Source organism: Eleginops maclovinus, chromosome 16 (genome assembly GCF_036324505.1).
Source record: "Eleginops maclovinus isolate JMC-PN-2008 ecotype Puerto Natales chromosome 16, JC_Emac_rtc_rv5, whole genome shotgun sequence".
In the NCBI taxonomy this organism is placed as follows: Eukaryota; Metazoa; Chordata; class Actinopteri; order Perciformes; family Eleginopidae; genus Eleginops; species Eleginops maclovinus.
The window spans coordinates 11,015,630-11,040,055 of record NC_086364.1 but is presented as its reverse complement, the minus strand read 5'-3'; the positions used below and the strand labels follow the sequence as shown (position 1 = coordinate 11,040,055).

The 24,426-nt window shown below is 38.3% G+C and overlaps 3 protein-coding genes and 1 long non-coding RNA gene across 5 annotated transcripts; 3 read left to right on the top strand and 1 right to left on the bottom strand.

The window, feature by feature from the left end:
- Positions 1-1,005: 1,005 nt before the first annotated feature.
- fam117aa (family with sequence similarity 117 member Aa) lies at positions 1,006-10,539 on the top strand. Its single transcript, XM_063904834.1, has 8 exons — positions 1,006-1,462; positions 3,064-3,209; positions 5,952-6,047; positions 6,846-6,959; positions 7,883-7,999; positions 8,257-8,488; positions 8,585-8,759; positions 9,250-10,539. Exons 1-8 carry the CDS (start codon positions 1,225-1,227, stop codon positions 9,461-9,463), a joined length of 1,332 nt encoding a protein of 443 aa, XP_063760904.1. The 5' UTR covers positions 1,006-1,224; the 3' UTR covers positions 9,464-10,539.
- LOC134878656 (uncharacterized) lies at positions 4,302-6,719 on the bottom strand. The gene is made up of 2 exons (XR_010167701.1): positions 6,650-6,719; positions 4,302-5,407 (listed from the first exon to the last, which is right to left on the bottom strand). It is a non-coding gene; the product is annotated as an uncharacterized LOC134878656 (long non-coding RNA).
- An 871-nt stretch (positions 10,540-11,410) lies between the features above and the next one.
- On the top strand, positions 11,411-18,117 carry slc35b1 (solute carrier family 35 member B1). Of its 2 annotated transcripts, XM_063903727.1 has the most exons (10): positions 11,411-11,512; positions 11,713-11,967; positions 12,930-13,033; positions 13,115-13,245; positions 13,342-13,372; positions 14,365-14,522; positions 14,791-14,917; positions 16,463-16,569; positions 16,718-16,871; positions 17,433-18,117. In XM_063903727.1, the coding sequence occupies exons 2-10, from the start codon at positions 11,843-11,845 to the stop codon at positions 17,483-17,485; spliced, it is 990 nt and encodes a 329-aa protein (XP_063759797.1). In that variant the 5' UTR covers positions 11,411-11,512; positions 11,713-11,842; the 3' UTR covers positions 17,486-18,117. The 2 variants fall into 2 exon arrangements, with proteins under 2 accessions (XP_063759797.1, XP_063759796.1); XM_063903726.1 differs by having other exon boundaries at positions 11,413-11,967.
- Positions 18,118-19,951: 1,834 nt separating this feature from the next.
- On the top strand, positions 19,952-21,892 carry ndufa4a (NDUFA4 mitochondrial complex associated a). Its single transcript, XM_063903728.1, has 4 exons — positions 19,952-20,170; positions 20,901-20,989; positions 21,186-21,246; positions 21,625-21,892. Exons 1-4 carry the CDS (start codon positions 20,129-20,131, stop codon positions 21,679-21,681), a joined length of 249 nt encoding a protein of 82 aa, XP_063759798.1. The 5' UTR covers positions 19,952-20,128; the 3' UTR covers positions 21,682-21,892.
- The last annotated feature ends 2,534 nt before the right edge of the window (positions 21,893-24,426 follow it).

Genomic DNA, 24,426 nt, shown 5'->3' with positions numbered 1-24,426 from the left:
ATCAGTTATTTTTATTATTATAAGCATCTTTATTTAATTATTCTGAGAAACAAAAAAGTAATACTCCGAAAACACTGGACATCAAGCAATGCACAAAACAAACTCACAGTCTATTGGTCTGGCTCCATCTTGTGGTTGAACTTTGCAGGGAAAGACACAAATAGATCATTAAAATGAAAAAATCAAATGTATCTTATTTGATAAAGAAGTACCTCTAAGTAAGGTTGGACTGGACAAATATTTTCGACAGATTGATGAAAATCTTTGATTGACTTTAGCTATTAACATTTCAGTCAATCTGCAAGCTCACACAATGATCTGTTTTAAGGTGATGGAGCCTGTAACACATCACACTGGTTTTATAGAATAACGCGACCTATCATGAAGCAAATTTACAACTAGTCCTCAAATGTCTTGTTTTGTCCATCACACAGAGAGTTTGCTGTCCGTTCACTCTCATAGAAAAGTGATTAAATAGATTAACATGTAGGTAAGAAGCCAAAGAAACCATCAATATGGTGATTAACTTAATTTTAAAGTGTTGGTTTTCTCCCACATCAAGTTCATATCAATTAATATCAGTACATTCATGTTTAATTTTGGACCCTCTTAGTATCTATAGTGACCTTAGGGGTTCCCTTAACCAAACTTTTAAATTCACACACACACACACACACACACACACACACACACACACACACACACACACACACACACACACACACACACACACACACACACACACACACACACACACACACACACACACACACACTGTGAGGAGACCCCAGGGTTCGGACGTGGGTCTGAGGGGGAGCAGGGTGGGGGTCATAGAAAAATCTCAACAAAGTAAATGAGAGCTTTAAGTTTTTGGGGTTTTTTTGGGAAGGGGGGTGGGGCCCCGGAGACAGATAGGCATAATGACCAATAAGTGCTCAGTAGTATTCTGCTGAAGCCAATCAGATCAACCTCCCTAAGAATCATACACTGCACGAGACAGTTGCACACAGTTTGAGCCGAGCTGTTGTGTTGTCACTTTGCACGACCAGCGATGTGTTAGTGGTGTCTGTTCCTCACACTGCAACTTGAAGAATAATGCTTTAAACTGCACTCATGTCGTCTCTGCTCCGAAAGTAAGCGACACAAAATCATGCTCATCATCACAAAAGAAATCTCAAGCTGGGTGCTCAACAAGAGGCCCGATAACAGTTTTGGATCATCACCATGGATGAAGTGAATGTGGGCAGAAAGAAAGCCAGCGCCGCGCAGAGCTGCAGTGACCGAGAGGAAGAAGAGAAACCGTGTGTGTGTTTTCTTAAGCGGAGTTCCGAGTGGGGGATGTCGGGCAGAAGTGGAGGAGCGCCTCGGGGGTGCAGCAACCCCAGCCTGCAGCCCCTCAGAGCCACAGTCCCGTACCAGCTCCAGAGGGGCTCCGCTCTCCTCTGCCGGGAGGTCAAGACGGGTAAATAGAACTCAGCAAGAGGGGGGTGAAATCTGCATTCACTTCCATGTGGTCCAGTGTTGAAACGTTTTTTGATGTTTGTTTCCCATTTATGAATATCTGACTCAGGTATTCATTATGGTCAAGTGTTTAATTTACATGTGTGTTCCTCTAACTTATTTTTTCTATATTCTGTCACAAATTTAAATATAGGCCAATGGATCAATAAGGTCAATGAAGCAGCAACTACTTTGACAGTAGTTTTATTAGATTGTTTCCCCTAGCAAATATGCCAAACATGTGGTTCCCTAGTGTCTACTTTTGTCTGTCTCATAGCATTATAACTTAACTATTTCTAGGCTTTGGAACACAACTCGAGCTCTGAAGAATTCACTTTAATTTACGTTCTTTTTAATTGACACTATGTAGTTAATCAAAAGATAAATCAATGACGCAAAGAAAACCATACAACCTCTGCCTAATGTACTTTGAAAATCGAAAAGAAAAAATGTTTGAAAAGAACTAAAGCCATTTTTTAATGAATAAGTCTTACATTTGAACTTGAGTGCTCATTGAAAAATGATTGACTTATTGACTTGCTTAAATGTACGTTACGCATTAAAAAGGCAGGCTTGAGTTGATGGATACATAGGCCGACCTCATTGCAATTCATGGATCAATTCACTGAATCAAAGATTTAACTTGTCTCGGTCTGAAAGCTAAATTCCAACATACTTTGAGAAAGTCAAGTCAACAATAAATGCTTTTGCTAACCCCTGAAACATAACACTGCTCTCTAAATGTAATTTTGACACTCAGTCAAGCCTTTGCACTTTAACCTGTGGGACCTCTGCTGTGTTCTTTACTCTAACACAGCTTTGTTGTACTTAAACTGTATCCATGCAAATCACATCTGCATGTAGTGGTGTTTATTTATACACCCTGCCTGTCTGCCCTGCAACATGACAACATACTGTGTGTGTGGTGGTAGATATACTTGTAGCCTGTGGTGACTGTTGCCTATGCTGTGTAGATGAATGGCTTTGCTCCAGGTCAAAGGCATATTCCAAACCTGCCAGAGATTACAGAGAAATGCCAACATGCAAACACACAACTCCACAGGGCATGCTTATTGGTGGGGAGGAAGCCTGGGAGCAACTACTACTGGTGTCAAAATACTGTTTATCTTTTTAAAGAGAGTTTTAAACTCTTGGCCGATGTAAGCTATACATGATCACACAGGCATGAGTTGTGAGCATGACAGACATTGTTCTGACAAGTACTGTGTTAAGGCTTACACAACCCAGACATCAGACACAAACTCCCTGACTTTATGCTACTTTGAGTTCTTCAAGGATCTTTTTCTTGATGCAATGTTCCACAGTGAAAAAAGTCTTGATGAATTGAAGTAAATAGGCTTTCAACAACAGCAAATATATATCACATCCTTCACTCATCAAGACTTGTTCAACAATTTTAGATTCATTATTCGACATGGAGGCATGCTAGAAAAGTATTCTTTACGAGCTCAAGGAGATGCAGGGTGGGATAAATTACATAAACATGGATATGTTATGGATGAAGTAATTCCTTTAATGGGTTTTTCTTTCTGTTTTCCAAAGCTGACAGGACCACGGCTCGCCCGCCGAAACCCACCATCCGCCGAACGCTTTCTCTTGACGGAATTGTCGGACCCTACCTGCAGGGACAGTGGCCCAAAGAGGGAGAGAGCATGGCTGTTACCTGTGTTAATGACAAAGCCACACAGGTAAATATTAATGCATCATGTTAATGTCAAATTAATGGTGATACCTTTCAGTAATCACTGTTATTTAGCAAGAGCCATCCAGTCAGTGGAAGTCTGTGTAAGGACACATTTCCCATAATACCTGTTGCTTCATGTTGCCGAAAACAAGCAGACAGAGGATCAAATGGTTTATCTGCCTTGCTTGTCTTGTATGTGAGGGGTTTGTATAGAGGACAAGATATCTGATGTTGGCTCTGCAGGTGTCTGGTGGTTCCAGTTTGACGCTGCGGGTGGAAGGCAGCCAACTGGAAATAGTCGTTTTTGTTCTTCTTTAAACTCTGCTGTTCTCCCCTCGCTCCCCCCTTGACTGTATCGGCTCCTAACTAGTGCACAAAGCCCCAACCAACATCTCCAACTCCGCAGCTTCGTCTTCGATCCTGACACAGTTTAAAAACCGAACGAACCCCCTTCGCCTCCATTGTGAGGAACAGACCCCTCCTGACCTCATTATACAGACACCCCATCCCCCAGCACTCTCCTCAGCCACACACACACTGACACCCCACCCAGCAGCTCCTTCTGCCATCCTCTGCATTACTTTAAATGATTTAACTGGTTGTTGCGTCAATCCTCATTTGATATGCTTTTCTACTTCCTAAGCGTTCCGGCTAATTGTTACAACATGTTTTATTCTAAATGTGAACTTATATTTATGGGGATTTTAACATTAATCAGTTAGTTTTTTTTCTTTATCATGAGAACAAGAACTAACCCCCATGGGTTTATTAGGCAGAATTTTTTTTTAATTAAACATTATCAAACACACATCTTTTAGTAACACAGATTCAAAATAATTTTAAAAAAAATACTTTCACGGACCCCTGGACCCCTATAGGGGATATTTAAATGTTACGGCAGCTAAGACTGAAGAAAAAGGAAGAGTTATACATTAAAATGACAGAAAAATAAGACATGCTGAAAATAATACATTTAAATAACATAACTATATACATTTACACTACGAACACCTTACACTCACACAGTAATCAGACTCAGAACTTCTTTGTTAGCACAGGGGAAATGTACATTGTTACAGCAAAGATACAACAACGGTAAAGACAAAATAAAACTTTATTGAGTAAAGTTGCCAGCACACATTAATACAAATAATCCCATCGATATAGATAACAAATTTAAGTGCCACATTTTTTATCAATTGTACATGGAATTACAGTTAAACATGTATTTAACCTTCGTTACTATGCTGTAATTCTACAGATATGTGCTACATGGGTGCAAGCATGTTTGTGGACAAGTTGTTTTATAAAAAAGTATAAATATGTGTCTGGTAGTGTTTATTTCAAAGGACAGTAGATTTTTTTAATGCAAGTTGTTCAGTTAATTCTGATATATAATCAGTCAATCAGTTTGTTGATTGAAAAAAGAATGGCCAACATCTTGATCACCTAACAAATTTACATCGAATTTTACAAACAAAAAGGCTAAATATGTTCTTCCTCAAGCCTCAAAATTGTGGGAATTAGCTGCTCTTGTCTGTTTTCAGTCAAAAATAAAATTGATTGTTTTTCCCTTTTATTGAGGACACATTGCAGACAGGAATTAAGTACATGTTGATGAGTCGTCAGAGCTGGAAACACTAGAATGTTCGGCTACCTTTTGAGTCTTTTTATAGATATGTGTCCCATGATCCCCCTGTTCATGTTTTGGGAAGTGTGGGGTTGTTGGTGTTGGATGATTTCGGGGGGGTTGGCAGCTGTAACTCTACTCCGATGTCATCGTATGACTGACCCATGTCGCGTCCTGACTCATTTAGCTGGGCAATGCACTACGTATGAGTCCACTGGAAGGGGAGAAGATGGTGTCTGTGTTTCTACTGCAGGCAGTTATGGCACCAATAGGATTTCTCTGAGTTGTGAGGCGGACACCTTGAGAACTGGTCGCATTTTGGGAATGGAATACCAGGACACAGCCCTACTGTTCCCAGTGAGGGCTAAATGTGTACTGTTGCTTTACTGAATGGCATGGACACCAGTGCGTGGTTTCGATTGTATGAAAGCGTGTGAAGTAGTTGACTGGAGGCACCAGAACTGTGGTCATTTGATCCTGTGGGTCAACAAAACCTGGGTTACACTGGGTGAGGATGAACTGCCAGGCGTCTTCTCCCAACAAAGAGCCGGGGGAAGCCAACCCGACTCCCTCTGTTAGAAAATCAAGAGTCAAAGTGAAGAAATCGGTACGTTTATATGATTAAAAGTAGGTTAAAGAGTAGTTGTGACTGACAAAAGAAGAAGTGCACAAAAAAGTTTTCTGTTTGTCTTAGTTGTTGTTTTTGTACAGTATGTGAGTTTGTGAATAACAAGGTTACTCTGTGTGTAAAAGTGCACTGAAGTGTTGAATGCTGAACTTGCACTATATTTATAGACTTTTCAAAGATGTGGTTTGGATGTTTTGAAATGTGTGTGAAAGCCGAGGGCTGTTTTGCAGCTCAGGGTGGTTTTCTCAACGCCTTCCTCTGTACAGCTGTTGGGGCAGGTGTGTAAGACAGCTGTTGGGCTCCACTTCTGTGTTGTACTCGTAACAACTTGTATTATTGAATAGTGTTAAACAGAAAATGTCAGAGGCCTCAAAAAGGACAACCAGAACTTCTGCCAAAAAAGGCCATTTTGTACTACAGCCACCAAATATTTCTTAGACAAATTCGGGACTCTTAATTCACCACACTTAAATACTTCTTTTTCTAAGACACCAAGTTCCTGGGCAGAAGAGACCAGAGGGAGGAGAAGTGCAGGCAAACACAAACGCTCAGCATCATGGGGCAGTGCAGAGCACCTGAGGGAGGTACGTATTTGAGTATATATAATCAATTGTCCTGTTTCTTGCTCTTACTTACACCCACTGGTGGAAGAAAAGTACAGATACTCCAATAAGGAGAATAAGTACTAATTCCTTACTCCAAAAGCATTCCTAAGGCTTGCATTAACAAACTATCTTTAGAAAGTTTATATAAGCCTTATTTGTTAAATGTCATTTGAGTATAAAAAGTACCTTGGATTTGCACTAAAGTACAGTACAGTAACTCCATGATGTACTGTAGCTTAATATACAGCAATGAAGCATAATTTATAAAAACATCACGTTAGTCCTTTGAGAACCACAGATATGTAAAAAATAAATCTACTTTCCATGATCTTAGAAACACAATCTTGTTTTCAACTTTGTGAAAATGCCTGTTCCAGCGGATCCAAGTGAGGCTTTACAGTTGTTTATTTAGCTTAGGATGGAAATATAATTATGTCAACACAAAAAAGATCCTTCAGTTTATCATGAACATCCAAAATCACCACATGATCTGAAAAGTAACTAAAGCTGTCAGACAAATTTAGCATGTAATGGAGGGAAGTATTAAGTTTCATTAAATGTAAAACTTAAAGTAAAATTACCTTGAATTGTACTAAAGTTCAGTTCTTGAGTAAATCTACTTAGAACATTCCAGCACTGTTCACACCCTTTATTCCGCACCCTCCCACTGACAGCATTATACATTAACACCCCCCTGAGGGGAAATCAAGTAACCTTTCCATTTTCAGAATGAAGCGTTGTGACTCCTGAATCATTTTCTCTCCACTCTGCCCTCAGGTGGCCAAGCTGAGAAACCAGCTGCAGAAGCGTTCCCGCCATGTCCCTCCCTCAGCAGGGTACGAGCCCCCCCACCAGCGCCTGCCAGCAGGTCATGCAGCAGGCATCACTCAGGTAACCCATTGCTTATGTCTCTTGATGACTAGTGGGGAAAAGACACAGAGATTAACATTTTCATGACAACTGCTGAGGCTATTCCATCTTCCATGGGCAGACTGGGAAGCACGTAGTAACAGGGATATTTAAAAACAGTTGTGCTTTTCTTAGGAACGGCTGTCATCACGCCTCCTGTTATTCTGCCATGTTGTCACACAGAGACAATCTGAAAACAGCCTTTCATACTTTAACAAGGACCAAGTCTTTAGTCTTTTAGTCAAGTGTATATTATATAGTAATGATAATATTAATAATATTGATTTTAAACCATATTTGTATAGCCCTTTTCATAAAAGTGCTTTCAATGAGAGAAAATAAACATAAAAAAGGGATAAAATGCAGAAAACACACTTGATAGATTAAAATAACCATCATTTTATTTGCTTTGCCATGCATCAACATTTAAGTTTTGATTGATACAAAAAAACACGCAACTGAAAATAAACAGTAAGGCATTGCAGCCATCAAAAACCATTTGCCCTTTCTGCTGGAACACCTGTTGACAGCAGTCACGTTCTTGCTTTTTATACCTGATCACAGGATAACACCACAGCACCACCCAATGTACACACAGAGAATAACATCACATTTAATTCAAAAGTATTACTCTCACAAATAAGATGAAGTAGAAAACATAGAATGAACAACTCAAGATGGAAAAAAACATGGGGAATATTTAATTGAAGTATTTACAATTAGGTAAGGTAATGAACAGCATTAAAGTAAAGCTCTTGTGATCAATTTCGCTGATCTTGGAAACTGCGCTTTGCTGGCCCTACCTCCTGTTTGTATCTGAATGTGCACAGACATGGCACACAACATGGATAGTATATACACTTTCTGCTAAAATAATTTAAGCAAACATGACTCTTGTTTTTCAGACCATGCCGCTGATGCGACTGAACAGAATCACCCCACGGCTGCGGCGGAGTGTTGAAGGCCTGAACCTGGAGCTGGAGGAAGTGTTTGTTTCTGAGAAACCTGACGATCAGCACAAGGTGAGGCCCAAGGTTATCAAACAGATCATTTTTTGAGAAAATGTTTCATGCAGTAATTATGAAACTGAACCAAAAGTTGTAGCAGCAGTATTAGGCTTACTTCTGTAATAAAAAAACAAACACATTTAAAGCACAAGCTACCAATCGTTATATAATGATCTTGTTTTCAGCGAACAACTTGACAATATTGGTGAAAAACATTGCATTTCTTTAGCTGCTCTTACCCCTTCGTTTTTGTTTCCTCCTGAATTTTCCAGATTTTGGATATCCCGGATGGCCATAGGGCCCCTGTCCCTGTCCAGAGATGCAGCAGTGGCTCTCAGAGTGAGGCCTCTCCAGGGCCCCTGGATCTGGATCCTTCCCTCCTCTCGCCTTCCCAGTCTCCCTGTCCTCTAGATCCATCGCTGCTGTCCCCTTCAAATTCCCCCTCTCCATTGAACCCATCTTTTCTGTCTCCATCACAGTCTCCCTGTCCCATGGGACAGCCAGGTGAGACCACTCTATATTTTTGTGGTGTCCTTAAATAAATATGGTTAGTTTTCATATTAGTAACAAAGCTATGGATATTTTGGTCCTTCTGAGCAGAGCTACTGGACTCTGAGACACTATGTTCCGCTCCATCAACGCCGCTCCCTCTGTTTGCACTGGACCCTCCTCTGCTGCCGCCCTGCTCCTCCGCTACTCGTCCAAACAAAACCTACTCCTTCCGGCGCGAGCCGCCAGAAGGCTCTGAGCGAGAACAAGTGTGCAAGGATCCAATGTAAGCTAAAACATCATGTATAGATGATACATTCATGAAATAAATATTCACTTCTAAACATTTACTTTCAGGAGCAAACCATCAAGCCCCCCTCCCCAAGCAGTAGTATATCAGTTAAGCTCTAAATTAAACAGATTCAAACTTAACTCATAAACATTTATCTTATAAAATCGTTTATCAAAGTTTGGAAGAAGGTCATTTGTGAGGTGTGAATATCGCATTTCTGCAACGGCAGCTTATAGAAAACCCAGTTATAGTAAAAGGTGTGGTTATAATATAAATAACTAAAGTATGAATAAAAACATTAAGTAGAGCCGTATCAATCATTTTTATCATAACAGAATTTTAAGAATGTTAATTAAATGTTATTATGACTTATTATGACTGTAGATGTGCAAAACTAAAGAAAAAAAAGCTCTGGCATTTGGAGCCCTTGATGATACAGTATATAAGGGTACATGCCAACTTCTATCGATCTCTTTACCTCCAGGTCTGCCTCTCAGGACAAGCCTTTCCTCCGGCCATCCTGCCCTGACCCCAATAAAGTCAACTTCACCCCTCATGGAGGCTCCGCTTTCTGCCCTGTAAGCCTCCTCAAGCCCCTCCTGCCCTCCATGGACCTTCTCTTCCGGGGCCTGTCAGTCTCTCCGGTCACAGGCTGCCCAGGTCAGGCTTCTCCTACCAGGCACCTGGGCATGCAGTAGCCTCTTCTCAGGACTAAAACACACTGCCAGAACATGCTTACAACTGACTGTATTTTAAATGTAACTGCTGTAACGTGCCATGATCACTGTGGGTGGAAAAAAAAGGCTTTGTGGCTCACACTAAGTCTGTTTAACTGATTATTTCCGCATGTAGAATGCTATGTTTAAGCTGATATTTACCTCATCAGCACTTATTATAAGTATTCCCATATGTGGACTATGGATTAAGTCAGGGCTGGAGTTCTGGAAAGGCTGAAAACATTTTTAAGGCTGTTGTTTTTGATAAAAAACTAAATATTCTTTTAGTTGTTGCATCAGCAGTTCAGACAGATATTGCAATCTGCTATGGATGTTTTCATTTTTAATATCAATAAGTGACTTCAAAGTTAAAAATAAAAACAAGCACTTACAACACACGAGGAGTTAACTATCATTGATTGTTAGTTAAAGAATTGTTAAGATTTTAGATAAACTTTCACCTTGATTTTTTTTTAACAAGAACGCAATAGGGTTCAAGAAATGTCCGAAAATCTGTTGGCCCATAGTTTAATGGAAGCTGACTTTTCTACAGTTGTACTTCTAGAAAGAGATATATATTTTTGTATCTTTTTAAGGAAGCTGGTGATATTATTTTAGTTTTCACTAAAGAAAACCATTTTTTTCTGTTAATGCTTTAATGTTTTACTAGCAAGGATGTTGGATTAGCTTTAGTGCCCACAGAGGGCATTGTTTTAACCAAACCTTTGCAATTTTGTAAACTTTTCAAGAATTTTAGTGGGTCAAGTTTTGTGCTTTTGTTCAATCTGAGCCTCTTTGGAACATAAGGAAAGGTTGATTCCCAATGCTCAAGTTAATGTTCAAATGAATAAACACTGTCTTTCTGTTAGTATGATCCTATGCAAAACTGATATAAAAAAAGACATATCGTTGAGAAAAAAAGGTATTATTGTCAGCCCTTTTTTTGCAGACATGATGTCATGATGACCATTTCCTACTTTTAATATTTAGTGGTGCTGTTGCCATTGCGAATAAAATAAAATAAAAAGATTTTTAGGGACGATTAAGTCCTTTCTGTACTACTTATAATTCTTGTAGTTATTTTCTTGTTGTTGTTGCTTGCCTTTGAAACGTGGATTTGCGGTTTTTAAATCCAAGCACCGCCTTTTTCCACACAAATCTGCTTTCGATTGGACGAGAAAGGATCTCTATTGCCTTACATGGACCAATGAATTTAATCCACATCCTAGGACGACAAAAAAGGCAAGCGACTCTTTCAAGGAAGGACCTCATTGTTTGTATTGGCTGCCTTTACAAGTGCCACACGACATTTAATATTTTATTTAAAATAAAATATAAGCAGAACTATTTGTCTTTCTGCATTGGTGGAAGTATTTTAGTTTATCTACTCAAGCAATGTATAAAAAACTGTAAGGTAGTTGTGTTTCTATGTTCTGTTACTTTACCATCTACATTTGTTTGGGAAATATTGTATTTTTTGACGCTACTAGGTTTATTTGATAACTTCAGTTGCCTTGCAGATTTATATTTAAACAAAAATAAAAACATATGAAATATGATGTACTTTTATTGTTAATGTTACCCTGCAGTATATAAACTAATGTTAACCAATATGTTGTATTGGCTACCCCCATCTTTACCAACTTCACCATTACTTTTATGCAAAACAATTACATCACTCATTTTGATTCAGTAATATATCTGATATGGTCAATTCTGCATACTGAGTGTGTAGCATTGGTACTTTTACCTATATGATATTAATATTTCTTCCATGACAGAATTGCTGGTTATTATTATTATTTTATATATATATATATTTCATTGACCTAGAATCGTTACACTAAACACGCCTTTATGTATTTGGGTTCATGATCTAATTTATTGGACTATTCAGGCTTAGCTGTTGACACCACTGAGGTCCTTTCACAAAACCAATTTTCCTGTCGCGACCGCTATTCCTACTAAATACAGGCTTTAATTTCACAATGAAAACACGTACTGTACTCTGCTGACAGTACAGGTATCAAGGTGAGAATGGGATGTTTTTAACAGTACAGCTGCACAGGAGGCGAGGTATAGATACCTTAGAATGATACAGAACAAAAACACATGTCATGAAATCTGACTGTTTGTGCAGCTCCAGAGAAGTCAAAATACGGCTTGCAGGATTTGATAAATTAACTGTGCTCAAGAAACTTTAAAGGCAAAGTTTTTGCCTTCTACGACAGAAAACTACACCTAAACGCGAGCACCATTTCCGGGCTCGTCACGTCTTCTATAGTGGAGCGGGATATCGGTGCGAGAGGAGCCGGCAGCGGAGCGGTGTCGGTTAACATACCCGGACTGCTGGACGATAGCATGGCTGCAGGAAAGGGAGCTGGGAAGCCCGTCTCGATATGGGACAATATGCGGATACGGTTCATGGTTTGCTTCCTTGGAGTGTTCGTGTGTTACTTTTACTACGGAATATTACAAGAGACTATGTAAGTAACATTTAGATTGACTTGTGGTACAGGAAAATGTTTCTATCCCGTGCCAAATTACATTTAAGAATCTACCACTTAAATTCTGACTTGCATGTCGACAGGTACCTATCATTACTAGCTTCATTTTAATATGACATGGCTATAAGTAATGCACAACAAACGTACACCTTGTGCCAGTGCGTTCAATCTGCTCGTCATGCAAACTCATGTGGGATACAACGTTATAGTTAGCGCTGGCAAAGGCAGAACTGACATTAAATCTTCATTTTTATGAATGGAGTTTGGCGTGACATTCTTTTCATATTAGAAAATGCCAGGTATTGATCTCTAAAGGTATACCATTGAGCAGCTTATCTATATCGAGGCCGCTAAAGCTACGTCATTATCCTCATGTGTTTTGTGTGCAAACATTTTCTTTGATACTTTGATTAACAAATACGACCATAATGGTTGTATACAGCTGTCTAGAAAGAGTATATAAAGTATGAGAAAAAGACCAGTTTCTATTGCATATCACACAATGAGGCATGACACAGATGGCATGTTGTCACTTAAGGGGACAGGGATCTGGTTTCAAAATGAAAACTCCTACCTCGTGTCTCACCAAAGAGACTCTCACAAACCTAACTGGTTGCTTATCTTTCTATTTTTTTATTTAATAGCATTGACCTAACTTTTTCCTATATGTTCTTGGCAACTATTGCCTATTGAGTTCAGCTTGCAAGTTGCTAAAGATTCTTGGTTCCCCAACAAAATGTCACCACCCCACCCTGTCACTTGCAGTATGGTATCTCCTTTCTAAAGGGACCTTTCCATAACTTGAAGACTCCTGAAAGAGCTCAACTCTAATACCAGTAACCACCCATGCTTTTGCCAGGATTGTCGTTGAAGGCTATATCAGTCTCAGATTGTCTGTGATCTGTTGCACTCAACACTGTTTTTCTCCTTGACTCTTCCAGTACTCGAGGCAGTTATGGTCAAGGGGACCAAAAGGAGAAGTTCATATTTGCCCGGACATTGGTCCTCATTCAGTGCATTGTCAGTGCTCTGTTTGCTAAGATCTGTAAGTATTTACTATTTAGAAGAAATCTGTCCAAACTAAAATAAACATTATCTGAGGCTACATCTACCTCTTCATCATCAGTGATCCAGTTCTTTGAGGGTTCAAAGCCAGATCACACCCAGAGCTGGCTCTATGGGCTGTGCTCCCTCTCTTATCTTGGAGCCATGGTGTCCAGTAACTCTGCCCTCCAGTATGTGAACTACCCCACACAGGTAAATCTGCCCCTTCAGTTGTTAACATGATTCTAATATGGATTTATTAATGATTCATGCTGTCGTATCCCTAATCCTTCTTTTATTTGGTAATAGGTGTTGGGGAAGTCCTGCAAGCCCATACCAGGTAAATCTGATAATCAATTTTTGTAATCATACATTGTATGATTTGACAAATAAATATTATTAGAATGAAAATACTCCTCAGAACTTGTTAAATGTAATGACATGCCTGAATATTTGTAGTTTTATACTAAACAATCTAAAAGTTGGCATAAACACTCAAGTAACAATCGGATGCAGTGTAAGTCTATTGCATCTCATGCTCATTTCAAATAGTCATTACAACTATTGAGAATATGAACAGCTCTGTCAATAAATCTTTTAAATGCACAAAGGATCTTGTTAAAAAACAACCTGAAAGCTCATACAAAATGATCCCTCTCTATCATCACTAACTGCTATATGTGGGTGGCAGTCACCTTCCCTCTGCCAGTATTTTTTCTTTTAGTGTATGTTCAGGACATTTGTGGTTGTCCACCCACTGTTATTATGATGTGTTTTCAAACAGCCACCAACACATCCTACTCATTGTGCATTTAAAGGTTGCTCTTGATTAAAAGTGAATTAGTGCACTTGTGCAGGATTGTCCCTGCCTACAACTGTTAGAGTGCAAAATCCAGGCCTCAGCCATGATCTGCATCAATACTGGCTAACTCAGGTTGCTTAATCACATAGGTTAATGTGTTGCTGTATATAACTTGAACAAGTAAGTCAGAATTCCCATGTATAAATAGTACATTACAAATAAGAGATAATCTGATACCTCTCTTAACTGATCAAGGACATATTGGGTAAGCACATGCTTTTCACATGTGAGCAGTTAAGAGCACATATGGCAGGCTACAGTATGTTCTGTTTGTACATGAATGTTATATCTCATCGCTCGTTATCTCTTGACACACTCACACACGGTTTCACAATCCATATTTTCCACCGTCAGGGGGAAAGGCTTGACATTATGTATCCAGGGTGGGATAACCTCAAATCCTAGAGATGTCACCCTGGTATTCATTGCTTAAAGAAAATGTCCATCATGCTGCTGTTGTGTGGTTGCAGTGATGATCCTCGGTGTGACGATACTGAGGAAGAGGTACCCACTGGCTAAGTATCTGTGTGTGCTGCTTATTGTGAGCGGAGTGGCGTTGTTCCTCTACAAACCCAATAAGAGCTCAGTCGCAGACGACCATGTCTTTGGGTTTGGAGAGATTCTGCTGGTGAGTTTAAAAGCTTTATGTTCCATCCAGTTTGCTTGTATCTAGGAATGCACCAATTGTGAAATTGTAGGTCGATAGCAATTTAAAATAGCATTTTGGCCAATATCCGCTACTAGTGATTTTGTTGTTGTTTTTATTATTTTTCTTTGTTGCTATTTATTTCCCTTTTCCCATATGCTGCCAATCTATCTGTTTCTCCCTCCTGAAGCCATGGTTACTGTGACATTTCCATGACAGTTGTCTCGTGCTGTGTTTCGCTGTGTTGTAGCTGGTCTCTCTGACATTGGACGGTTTGACTGGAGTTGCCCAGGACCACATGAGGTCTCGATTCCAGACGAGTGCCAACTACATGATGCTGAACATCAACATGTGGTCCACTCTGGTGCTGGGACTAGGTGAGTCCACCATGCTCTCTGCCAAACTCTTGTCTCACCAAATATGTGCTGTGAAGTGCCAGGAAGCATGAAGGGTTTCCTTCCAACCACAACTACAGCAGGCCATCTCACTGACTGGCACAGCTACCGCCAGAGAGGAGAGAGTAATGAGCAAAATCACCTTGGTATTGCTCATTGGCGCCAAAAATTAGCAGAATGAAACTGAAACACTGGCACACAAGTCCTGGTGCAAAGCAGTTGCAAATTGTAAGGGGAAAGCTAAAAGCAGTGGTTTAACAATATGTCAGTACAATAGTGGGTTTTTGCAACTCTATAAAAGGGCTGTTCTGAATGTCTTTTTTATTATGCTTTTTTAATAATCTTTAGAGGTTTGCGAAATAAAGCTTTGAATATCTGTAGTCTAATTTTATAATTGCATAACCCTAAAATATGAACTATCCTTGAACTTAAACTTAAAAAATGTAATTTAAACAAAGTGATCCATTTAATGAAAAGATTAGATTTTGTAAATTACAATCTCTCTCTGTTTAGGAGCCCACAAGTTGGAAACCATACTACCAATGGAATCTAATTTTTTCAAACAGGATATATAATAAATAATTTGAGCAATGCCTAATTGTATAAAGAATGAATAGACAAAACATTTTTTCGATTCGGATATACAAATTTAAAATTCATTTCAACATTATTATTTAACATAAAAGTATCCTCTCTTGTGTTTTCACAACATTAATTGACAGATATGAAGCTGTAACACATAGACATCTGAACAAGTAAAAAAGAAAGAAACAATTACAGTGTGTGTTGAGGCCCTTTAAGGAAGACCAACACTATTCTCTCAGGAGGTTAAAACTCATTAATTCAGTTGAGGCAAAGTGTTCAGTCTTATCTTTATAGATAAGGAATCCTGCACCTCAAAGCCGTCAGTTGTGTGAGGAGGTTGCAGGAATATATTGAAGAATAAGGCGCAAAACAGATGCAAAAGAACGAGGGGCTTTGTAGTGTTTGTCGCTAATGGGCTGAAAGATAAAGATCAAAAGGTTAAAGCCAGTAAGAGAACTAAGAGACTGTTATCACTTGTATAACTAAACTAATTGGCAATGCCTGCTATCTCTCTGGAAGTCCCAATGTCTCCTGCACATCTGCTTCACACTTTCATAGTTCATATAACACTTAAAATATACTATCTATGTTTTTATAAGTGATATTCCAGGCTATTAAAACTCCTTCAAAGGGCCTCAGGTTAAAGTTCACATAAAGACACTATAACACCTTCTTATAAGAAGTTGATAAACTTTGAAGTGCTTGTATTTCCCAAAATATAAAGGTGTTTTATTCTTCCCCTCCCACAAATCCATGGCAGCCCAACACCTGGGCTTCATCTTCCTGTTGTTAGTGTACATCACCACCTGGTGGGGCCATACGCCCACATCATCAATATTATGAACTGATTTTGTATACTTTACTATATGTGATATTCTTTTCAATACCAGAGCTGTTTTTGTTTTGATATGACATTGTAATCTTTTTCCCGTCTGCTTTCAGCGGTATTATGGACAGGCGAGGTCTGGGATTTCCTTAGTTTTACTGAACGCCACCCGAGCATCATCTACAACATAATCCTGTTTGGACTGACCAGTGCTTTAGGCCAGGTGCGTGGATGGAGATTTGAAGAAATACTTTACTTTGGATTAGATTTTTGCCCATACCATTGTAACCTTATCAGCAGTGGATAGTGACTTTACATTTAAATCCTCAGAGTTATTACTTTAATGTCTGTTTTTTAAACTCCTCAACCAGACCTTCATTTTCATGACGGTGGTCTACTTTGGGCCTCTGACCTGCTCCATCGTCACCACCACGAGAAAGTTCTTCACCATCCTCGGATCTGTTCTTCTGTTTGGCAACATCATGACTGGGATGCAGTGGTTTGGCACCATCCTAGTTTTCCTTGGTGAGAGTTAACACCTTGTTGCCTTTTCTAGATTACAGAATATTGTATTGTGTCGCTGTAAAATTGATGATGGACTTTTATGATTTATTTTAATACCAATCTTGGCAGGTAGAGCTTCACTGTGATAAGACACTCCTGTGTGATCACTCGGCAACAAATCCTAATTTAAATATCTTGTATGCTTCACTACAATCTTGATTTTTGCACATTTCTACTTGTTTGAGATAAGGCAGCGGCTGTCTCATATCAGGAACTTAGTGTTTATGGCGGAGCTCTTCTTGCAAAACACTGGTTAAAACATTTAACTGTACCCTGAGACAGCTACTCTGTGTGTAATAACACTGCACCAATTGGGGAATAATTAGGCTTCCCACGCAAAGTTTTGGTTGAGTGGTAAATTATGTAATGAGAATTTAGCTGAGGGGGGTCAGTAAAAATAAGGCTGAAAAATATTTTATGTTTTGATTTGTTAAATTGATTAACTTAATTTTTTTAAATACAGGCTGTTAAATCTTTCTTTTCCTTTGCTCTTTAATCATATATTTGGGTTTCTCTCTTTAGGTCTCGGATTTGATGCTAAATTTGGCAAAACCCCCAAGAAGACGACACACTAGAACATCTGGAGCACAAGAGAGAAAGACAGGAAGGTTGCAAATTGAAACACTCTAAAGCCAGTATCTTATTTTCATAAAGTGTTGTGTACAGGCACACTGTATGTGTCTATCATATGTTTAAGTATGGTCTGATGTTTCACTTAACTGTATTTAAAAATAGAGTCTAGCTGCTGTTGTATACTTATGATACAGCACAGAGACACATTTTACTTGGGCTCGAATCCAGAATGAACTGTGAAAAGCCTTTTTTTTTTTTTTTACCTCAAAACACCACACTTTTGTAGAGGAATTTGGACTGGCTGAAAGAGACAGATGGAAAATACTGTATCAGACAAATCTTTATGTTTCTAAAACCAGCTAACCTCCCTTGAATGGATGTTGAAACCAAACAAGGCCTAACTCACGAACTTTCCACAAAATGCAGCTTGGTTGGAAAAGTGTGGCTTGAATATGTGTAATTATCACATAAATTTGAATGATTGGCAAACAATCAGCCAAGAATCATGTCATTTGAAAAATATAAACGGTTGTATGTATCGCATTGTTGTATGTCCAACCATATCATTGAACTGTTTTTACTTTTATTTTCTACAAGTTGAAAATAATTGACCATAAAAAGGGAAATTGTGATATTTGATGGTGAATTTATTTTTATTACACAGACTTACTTTACTTGAATGTTTCAATCATTCAGTTGAGATACTCATCTTTGAAAAATAGCTATAAACAAATACTTATGATACAAGGAAAATCAAAACTACCAGCAGGGTATGTAAAAGCAACTTTACTCAGCAAATTGTTTTTGTTGAGATTTCATATTAATTGAAAATGTATGATTTTATTATAGATGGAGCTACTCTCTATTTTTACCTGCTATAACGTTTAACCAATGAACACAATAATGCATCGATAAAAATTAAACAGTTATGCAATATATATTATTTGAAAACTAGTGGTTTTCATAATAAGGACTACTTTAAATACATTTACATACTTTCTTCACTAGTATTTTAATATTGCTTCTTTTACTTGGGCAAAGATTGTTGTACTACTTTCAGCACTGCACTTCTTTAAAGATGCTTTACAGATATATCTTGTTTTGTGTATTTCAAGGTTTCAAGGTTTTATTTGTCATATGCACAGCATATACAACGTATATGTTGGCAATGAAAATCTTATGTCCCAATAAGCACTATATAAATAGAATGTATTATTATTATTATTATTATTATTATTATTATTATTATTAATAATTGCTTACACACTAAATGTTACATAAAATACAGTAATTGAAACAGAATCTTCACTTCAGTTTCTTTACATAAGACCGCAATCTAAAAGGAAATTAATTCACTCCAAATTGGCCTATAAACATGCCATCTTGCCAAACACCTAATTTCTGGATTTTCGTCTCAAATCATGTCAGGAAACCCTTTACTCAAACATGAAGGAGGCCTTCGACCAAACTGATGCAGCGTCTTTGTGGATGACGATGAATTTGCCATTTAAGAAAATTCTTTCCTTGCCATTTCCCAGAGAGGACACAGCCTGTGATGTGGACAAAGCCTGTGACGTGGACAAAGTGTTATGACCAGATCTGGCAAAGGGCTGTTGGGACAAGTTTTAGTTTGCATAGCACAAGAGAGCAAACACCTAAAAATAAGACTTCTCGTTGGCAAGGCAGGGCAAGTTATTTATATAGCACCTTTCAACGCAAGGCAATTCAAAGTGCGTTACATTTTTAAAAATGTATTATTATTATAAGTAAGGTGGAACAAAGCATTTAAATTAACTTAAGGGACACCCACTTTACCCACAAGTTTTCTAGGTAACAATGTTGGTATTTAAATTACCACAAGAGAGTTAAATGAATGCACCATAAGGCTTAGTTGGCACAACAACTTCATAAATAAAATGATCAGATATAGCCAGAGGAACATTATGTTAAACGGGGATGTTTTAAATGAAACATCACATAAGTTGTACATTCACCTTATTATAAGAATACCAGTTAAAAAGGTGCACATGAATTTCCTTAGTTTTGTAGAAACATAAAAAGCTACATCTTTGTCCACTTTTTAATCTAATTTTAAAATGCACTTCTATTTCATTAATTCCTTGCTCTGTATGAGTAATACAGTTGTTTATTATTTCAATAGTAACATTGTAGTATTCTTTAAGTCCTTTCTTATTGGATCAAGATTTTAATAATGATTTTATTTCCATCACTTCATCGGATTCTGTTTTGATTTTGTTGCTGTGCTTTGTAGATGTTTTGAAATGTTTTCATGCAAAGAAATGTCTTGGTTTTTTTCCTTCTAATATTTCAACTGCTTTAGCATTGCCAGAATAAAAAAGCTTTTCGGAAATACAAACTAAAGTCACACAGTTATAAATTGATGAAACCATACAAAATTACATTGTATAAATTGCATGTAGTATGGCATTAAAGCTCTACATGGTACTGATAATAATTAATAAAAATGTGTTTTTGCCACCGTCTCTCAGGCGGTATTTCTAGCATCCTCTCTGAGCTTCCATAGGCCTTTCTTCCGCCCGATCTCGCAGATTTAAGTGTCAGCCGTTTTGGCAAGACTGTAATCTGTTTATTACTGTTCGAAGTCAGCCAACACTAACATCAAAATGATCGGCACGATGCGCAAACAGCTTCGGAGTCACCCAGCTGTAAGTATATTTCGGTCATATATCAGGAGAAAAATTATATTAGACGACTTTGTTTTAAACGTCATCATCCGTGAATGTGTGTTGCTAACTCAGTTTAGCTAACCAGTTACCTTTAGCAAGCTAGCAGCCTGCCTTTGACCGCACTGACTTTGAGAAATTCTGTTAAACATTTAAAGATGATTCCCTGTTAACTTTATTTAGGTAAGATAGTACACTGTTCTCTCATGAAAGGAGTGCCAAACATATGTTGATGCTTTGGTGTCAAATAAGGTCACGGCTTCACTTACAACATGATAGCAACGATTATTAGCAAGAGTGCCGTGCTGAAAATAGCATCACACGCTACTAGTTAGCGTGTTAGCTCACCAGGTAGCGTTAGCAAGTTTGTGTTCCAAGTGTTGAGTCCTCCTAGAACTTAACATTTTGAACCAATTTGTGAACCGCTGTAATTTGACTTGTGTAAGTAACCTCCCAGTGTCTGCTTCTTTATACTGCACCATATGATAATGAAGAATAAAGATGTCAATACATGGCAGGTGTAGTCTGCAAGGGCAAATTATTTCAGGTACAGTGAACATATAAGTTACATTTTATGGACAACGGTGTATTTCAAAGCTATTTTGCCTTGTCTAGTTGCACAAGGCAGTGTTAACTGACACGCTTCCTTGAGCTGTGACAGTTGGCCTGTATGTTATTGAAGGTTCTTTATTTTCCTGTCTGTCACCTACAGCTGATCCCCCTGTTGTTCTTCATCGGTGGAGGGGCAGCCATGTCCATGACGTACCTTGCTCGTCTGGCCTTGAGAAACCCCGATGTCAGGTGAGGACTACCATTTTTAAACAGGAACATTTATTTTCATTTTACTACCATTTTTACTTTTGCCCTTTTCTGAAATGGCAACTGGTGGTAGGGGTCAAATGCTATCTGCTTTTATTGAAAATGCAGATTAGGAAAAAAAGGAAAAGATGCAAGTCTCTGTGGTTGAATCTTTCATAATTCTTATCCTCCTCTACAGCTGGGATCGCAAGAACAACCCAGAGCCCTGGAACAACATGGACCCAACACATCAGTACAAGGTGTGCCTTTGTCAACACATTTCTATAATCATACTTTTGTTACAGTTTCAATTTTATCCCCTGAAGAATGTAGTTGTTTGTATTTGAAGATCAAAGTATGGATCTTTGCCAGACTTGTTGCTGAGCCATGGATAATTCCTTTAAATAGATTAATCCAATTGCATAATCTGGTTAACCTTGCCCACTAGCAACACATGTGATGAAGTCATTAACTTCTGACATTTGAACAGAAGTTAAAAGGGCAAGTCGATATGATGCTCTGCCAAACACCCTAAAACCTAAAAGTTTAGTCACCCGATCTCATTTTCTGCTGTCATTGTATTTTTCTGTGAAATGTCCGTCTGTTCTTGAACAGAGATTTTGTTTTTGTATTCTCAGTTTTATGCAATTGACATGGACTACAGCAAGCTGAAGAAGCAAGGCCCTGATTTCTAAAGATCAAATCTGCTGGACCAAAAGCATTAAGATGAGCTGATCCGCACAGAACCGTTTTAAAACTTCCTCCGAAGAACATGAGGGATGCAGAGGCTATACCCGCACAATGATTCATATTTAAGTTTCTTCATTGCATCCAATTGGAAACCATGTTTCTTATTTCTCATGTTCAATAAAGTGAATGAGTCTTTTCTCCATACAGAGAAAATAAGTTGTTTCATTTATTTATGGGCACGTTTCTTTCCATGCTCTTGATCATTTGTCATTTTATTTATTTTGTCAATCTTAAGTCATACAAATACATGTTTGCATTAACATCCTCTACACTTTGTTTACAGTTATGTCATGCTTTGCAGTTACTACATGAGCAGTGCGCTCACCTCATTTTACTTATGTCCTACATTAACCCAGCTGCTAGTGAGATATGTGCCACACTGCTTGGCTGTAATCCAGCGGCATATCAGTATGGCACAGGCAGACTTTAACCTGGTCACATTAGAGCAGTGGGCTCCCTCTGCTGGCAGTATTTACTCCAGTTTATTAGGCCTGCCAGCTGCAGAGCTTCTGCTGCATATTTTCCTCTTTTTTTTTTACCTTTCATGCAATGCTGTTTAAAGAGAAGAGTGAGGCACCATGTCTCTCTGTAAAGGTTGACTCTGTTTGTTTAAAGCAATAACATGTTCTAGTGTAACACTGAGCAGTGGAAACAGTACCAGAACATATTGAGGTGTTTCTCTTTATAGAATGCCATCGCTCTCAGCCAGATGAGTTTGTAAATGTCAACAGGTCGTGCCGTCCCATATGTAGCTCAGGGAAAATGTGACAAGGATGAGCAGCCAACGCAGTGCAGAAAATGTCAAGGAGACATTCATATTTGAAAAGAAGCCCACATCCCCCCCCCCCCCCCCAATCGCCGTATCTCATTCTTCAACTCAGGAGAAATTAAGTTCTGGTACATCATGTTATAGTGCCCTCATTTTGGAACAACATTTGAAATATTCCAGCATGTTTTTACTAACTCTTAAGGACACACAAAATAACTGTATTTTCCTGAGCTCATTTATTAGTTAATGTAACCTGTGGTTTTCATCTTCATGGAACCAAAATGAAAGCAGGTGACATGCTGTGGCTGAAAGTTTAAAGGGGGAAAAATCTACTCTAAATGAATCATTCTCAGGTAAAAGAAAAAAACGTCTCTGCCTTTTTTATTTATGCTGCTGCTGCAGGGCTGTCGGTTATTACCTTTGTCTTTAATAAGGAATTACATATTTCCATCAACCATGCTAACCTTAATAAATTGGTAACATGATATAAACAATTTAATGGCGTTAATACAACCCATGGTTTTCCACTCCGAGTTTGTACAGTACAGAATATTTTGACTGTTAAAATCTTTCTGCAAATCAAGGCTTTGATATACTTTCTTAACTTTACCGAATGTTAAAATGTTTTGCATCTGTGAGTTTACTGGTCAATGCTGCTACAACTAAATAATAAATGGTCTTGAAAATAAGACTTTTTGTTGTCATGACTGTTTAATATCTAATATGAGAGACTTTTGTACAGCCTTGCTAGTGTCTGTGCCTGTAAGGCTGTATCTCAGGTATCGTTATCTATGTTCACTCTGTGTAGGATATTAACATGCTAACATTTGCTAATTTGCACGAAGCACAAAATATAGCTGAGCTTGATGGGAATGCCTTCAGATTAGCAATTTTTAAGTCCTAAACCAAAGGTTTAACCACATTTATTTTATGCTGATGGCACAAAATTAAACGCAAATGGATCACGATAGGGGGAGAATAATGTCTGTACCCAATTGTAAGGCAACCTACTCAGTAATTGTGAGACATTTTCTCAAAACCACAAATCTAAATTGTGATGGTGTGAGAAGTATCACCAAAATTAGTAGGATGCATTCTTTAGGGATCATAGATGTATTCAGAAATATTGTCAATCTATATAATTGATGATTATCCTTGCTCATGTTCAGTGTCATGTTGAGAGACATTAAAGCTCTGATGCCATTTTCTGGGCCATTTCTGCTTGCTGAGGAGGCTTTCTACATTCAACACTGAGGGTCATCTTTTGACAGACAGACATAGGGTTCAGAGTTCAAATGGCTTTGTGCAGGAATTCTCTGAGGACTCTGACTACAACTGTAGAGCCAATCTAACCTGCATCTTTACCCCCCTCCTGATCCCTGACCCTTCTGTTGAATCCAGCCCTCTGCTGCTGCACTGCAAAGGTAACATTGAAAATATAATGAGAGAAAATAATGTAAGGCGAGGCACAAAGCAACTGCTGCTGTAAATTATGTTCTAAAGGTCATGCCAAAGGTCATGCTGTCCAGATACAGGGAATGCTCAGAATCCTGCACCATTCATGCTAACAATGTCCTTACTAAAGTAACTTCATACTGCCTGTGGGAGTTTCAAATTGTGTGGAAGAGAAGAACATGCACAGATGTGTATGTCTTTTAATTCAAGGTATACTTTCATAGTGACCATTGTAATTTCTGTTTTGCGCAGGACTGTGAAGTGAACACAATGCTTGAAAGCTATTTTTTTAAAAAAAGTTATATAAATGACTTTATGGTTATTTTTTTCTTGCTGCTTTAAACAGGGTTTTTTGCCCAGAGCAAAACAATCTGCAAACACGACTTTCTCATATCAACTTGTAGAGTTGTTATGGTTAATTTGTTAGCAAGTAATTTTCTATTTATTCATCCAACAGATAGAGAGG

Coding starts and splice junctions, on each gene's coding strand:
- ndufa4a (XM_063903728.1), top strand. CDS start 20,129: ATGATCGGCACGATGCGCAAACAGCTTCGGAGTCACCCAGCT. Junction 20,171..20,900: donor AGCTTCGGAGTCACCCAGCT/GTAAGTATATTT, acceptor TGTCACCTACAG/CTGATCCCCCTGTTGTTCTT. Junction 21,247..21,624: donor ACCCAACACATCAGTACAAG/GTGTGCCTTTGT, acceptor TTGTATTCTCAG/TTTTATGCAATTGACATGGA.
- slc35b1 (XM_063903727.1), top strand. CDS start 11,843: ATGGCTGCAGGAAAGGGAGCTGGGAAGCCCGTCTCGATATGGGACAAT. Junction 11,968..12,929: donor GGAATATTACAAGAGACTAT/GTAAGTAACATT, acceptor TGACTCTTCCAG/TACTCGAGGCAGTTATGGTC. Junction 13,034..13,114: donor TGCTCTGTTTGCTAAGATCT/GTAAGTATTTAC, acceptor CTTCATCATCAG/TGATCCAGTTCTTTGAGGGT.
- fam117aa (XM_063904834.1), top strand. CDS start 1,225: ATGGATGAAGTGAATGTGGGCAGAAAGAAAGCCAGCGCCGCGCAGAGC. Junction 6,048..6,845: donor GTGCAGAGCACCTGAGGGAG/GTACGTATTTGA, acceptor CTCTGCCCTCAG/GTGGCCAAGCTGAGAAACCA. Junction 8,000..8,256: donor AACCTGACGATCAGCACAAG/GTGAGGCCCAAG, acceptor TGAATTTTCCAG/ATTTTGGATATCCCGGATGG.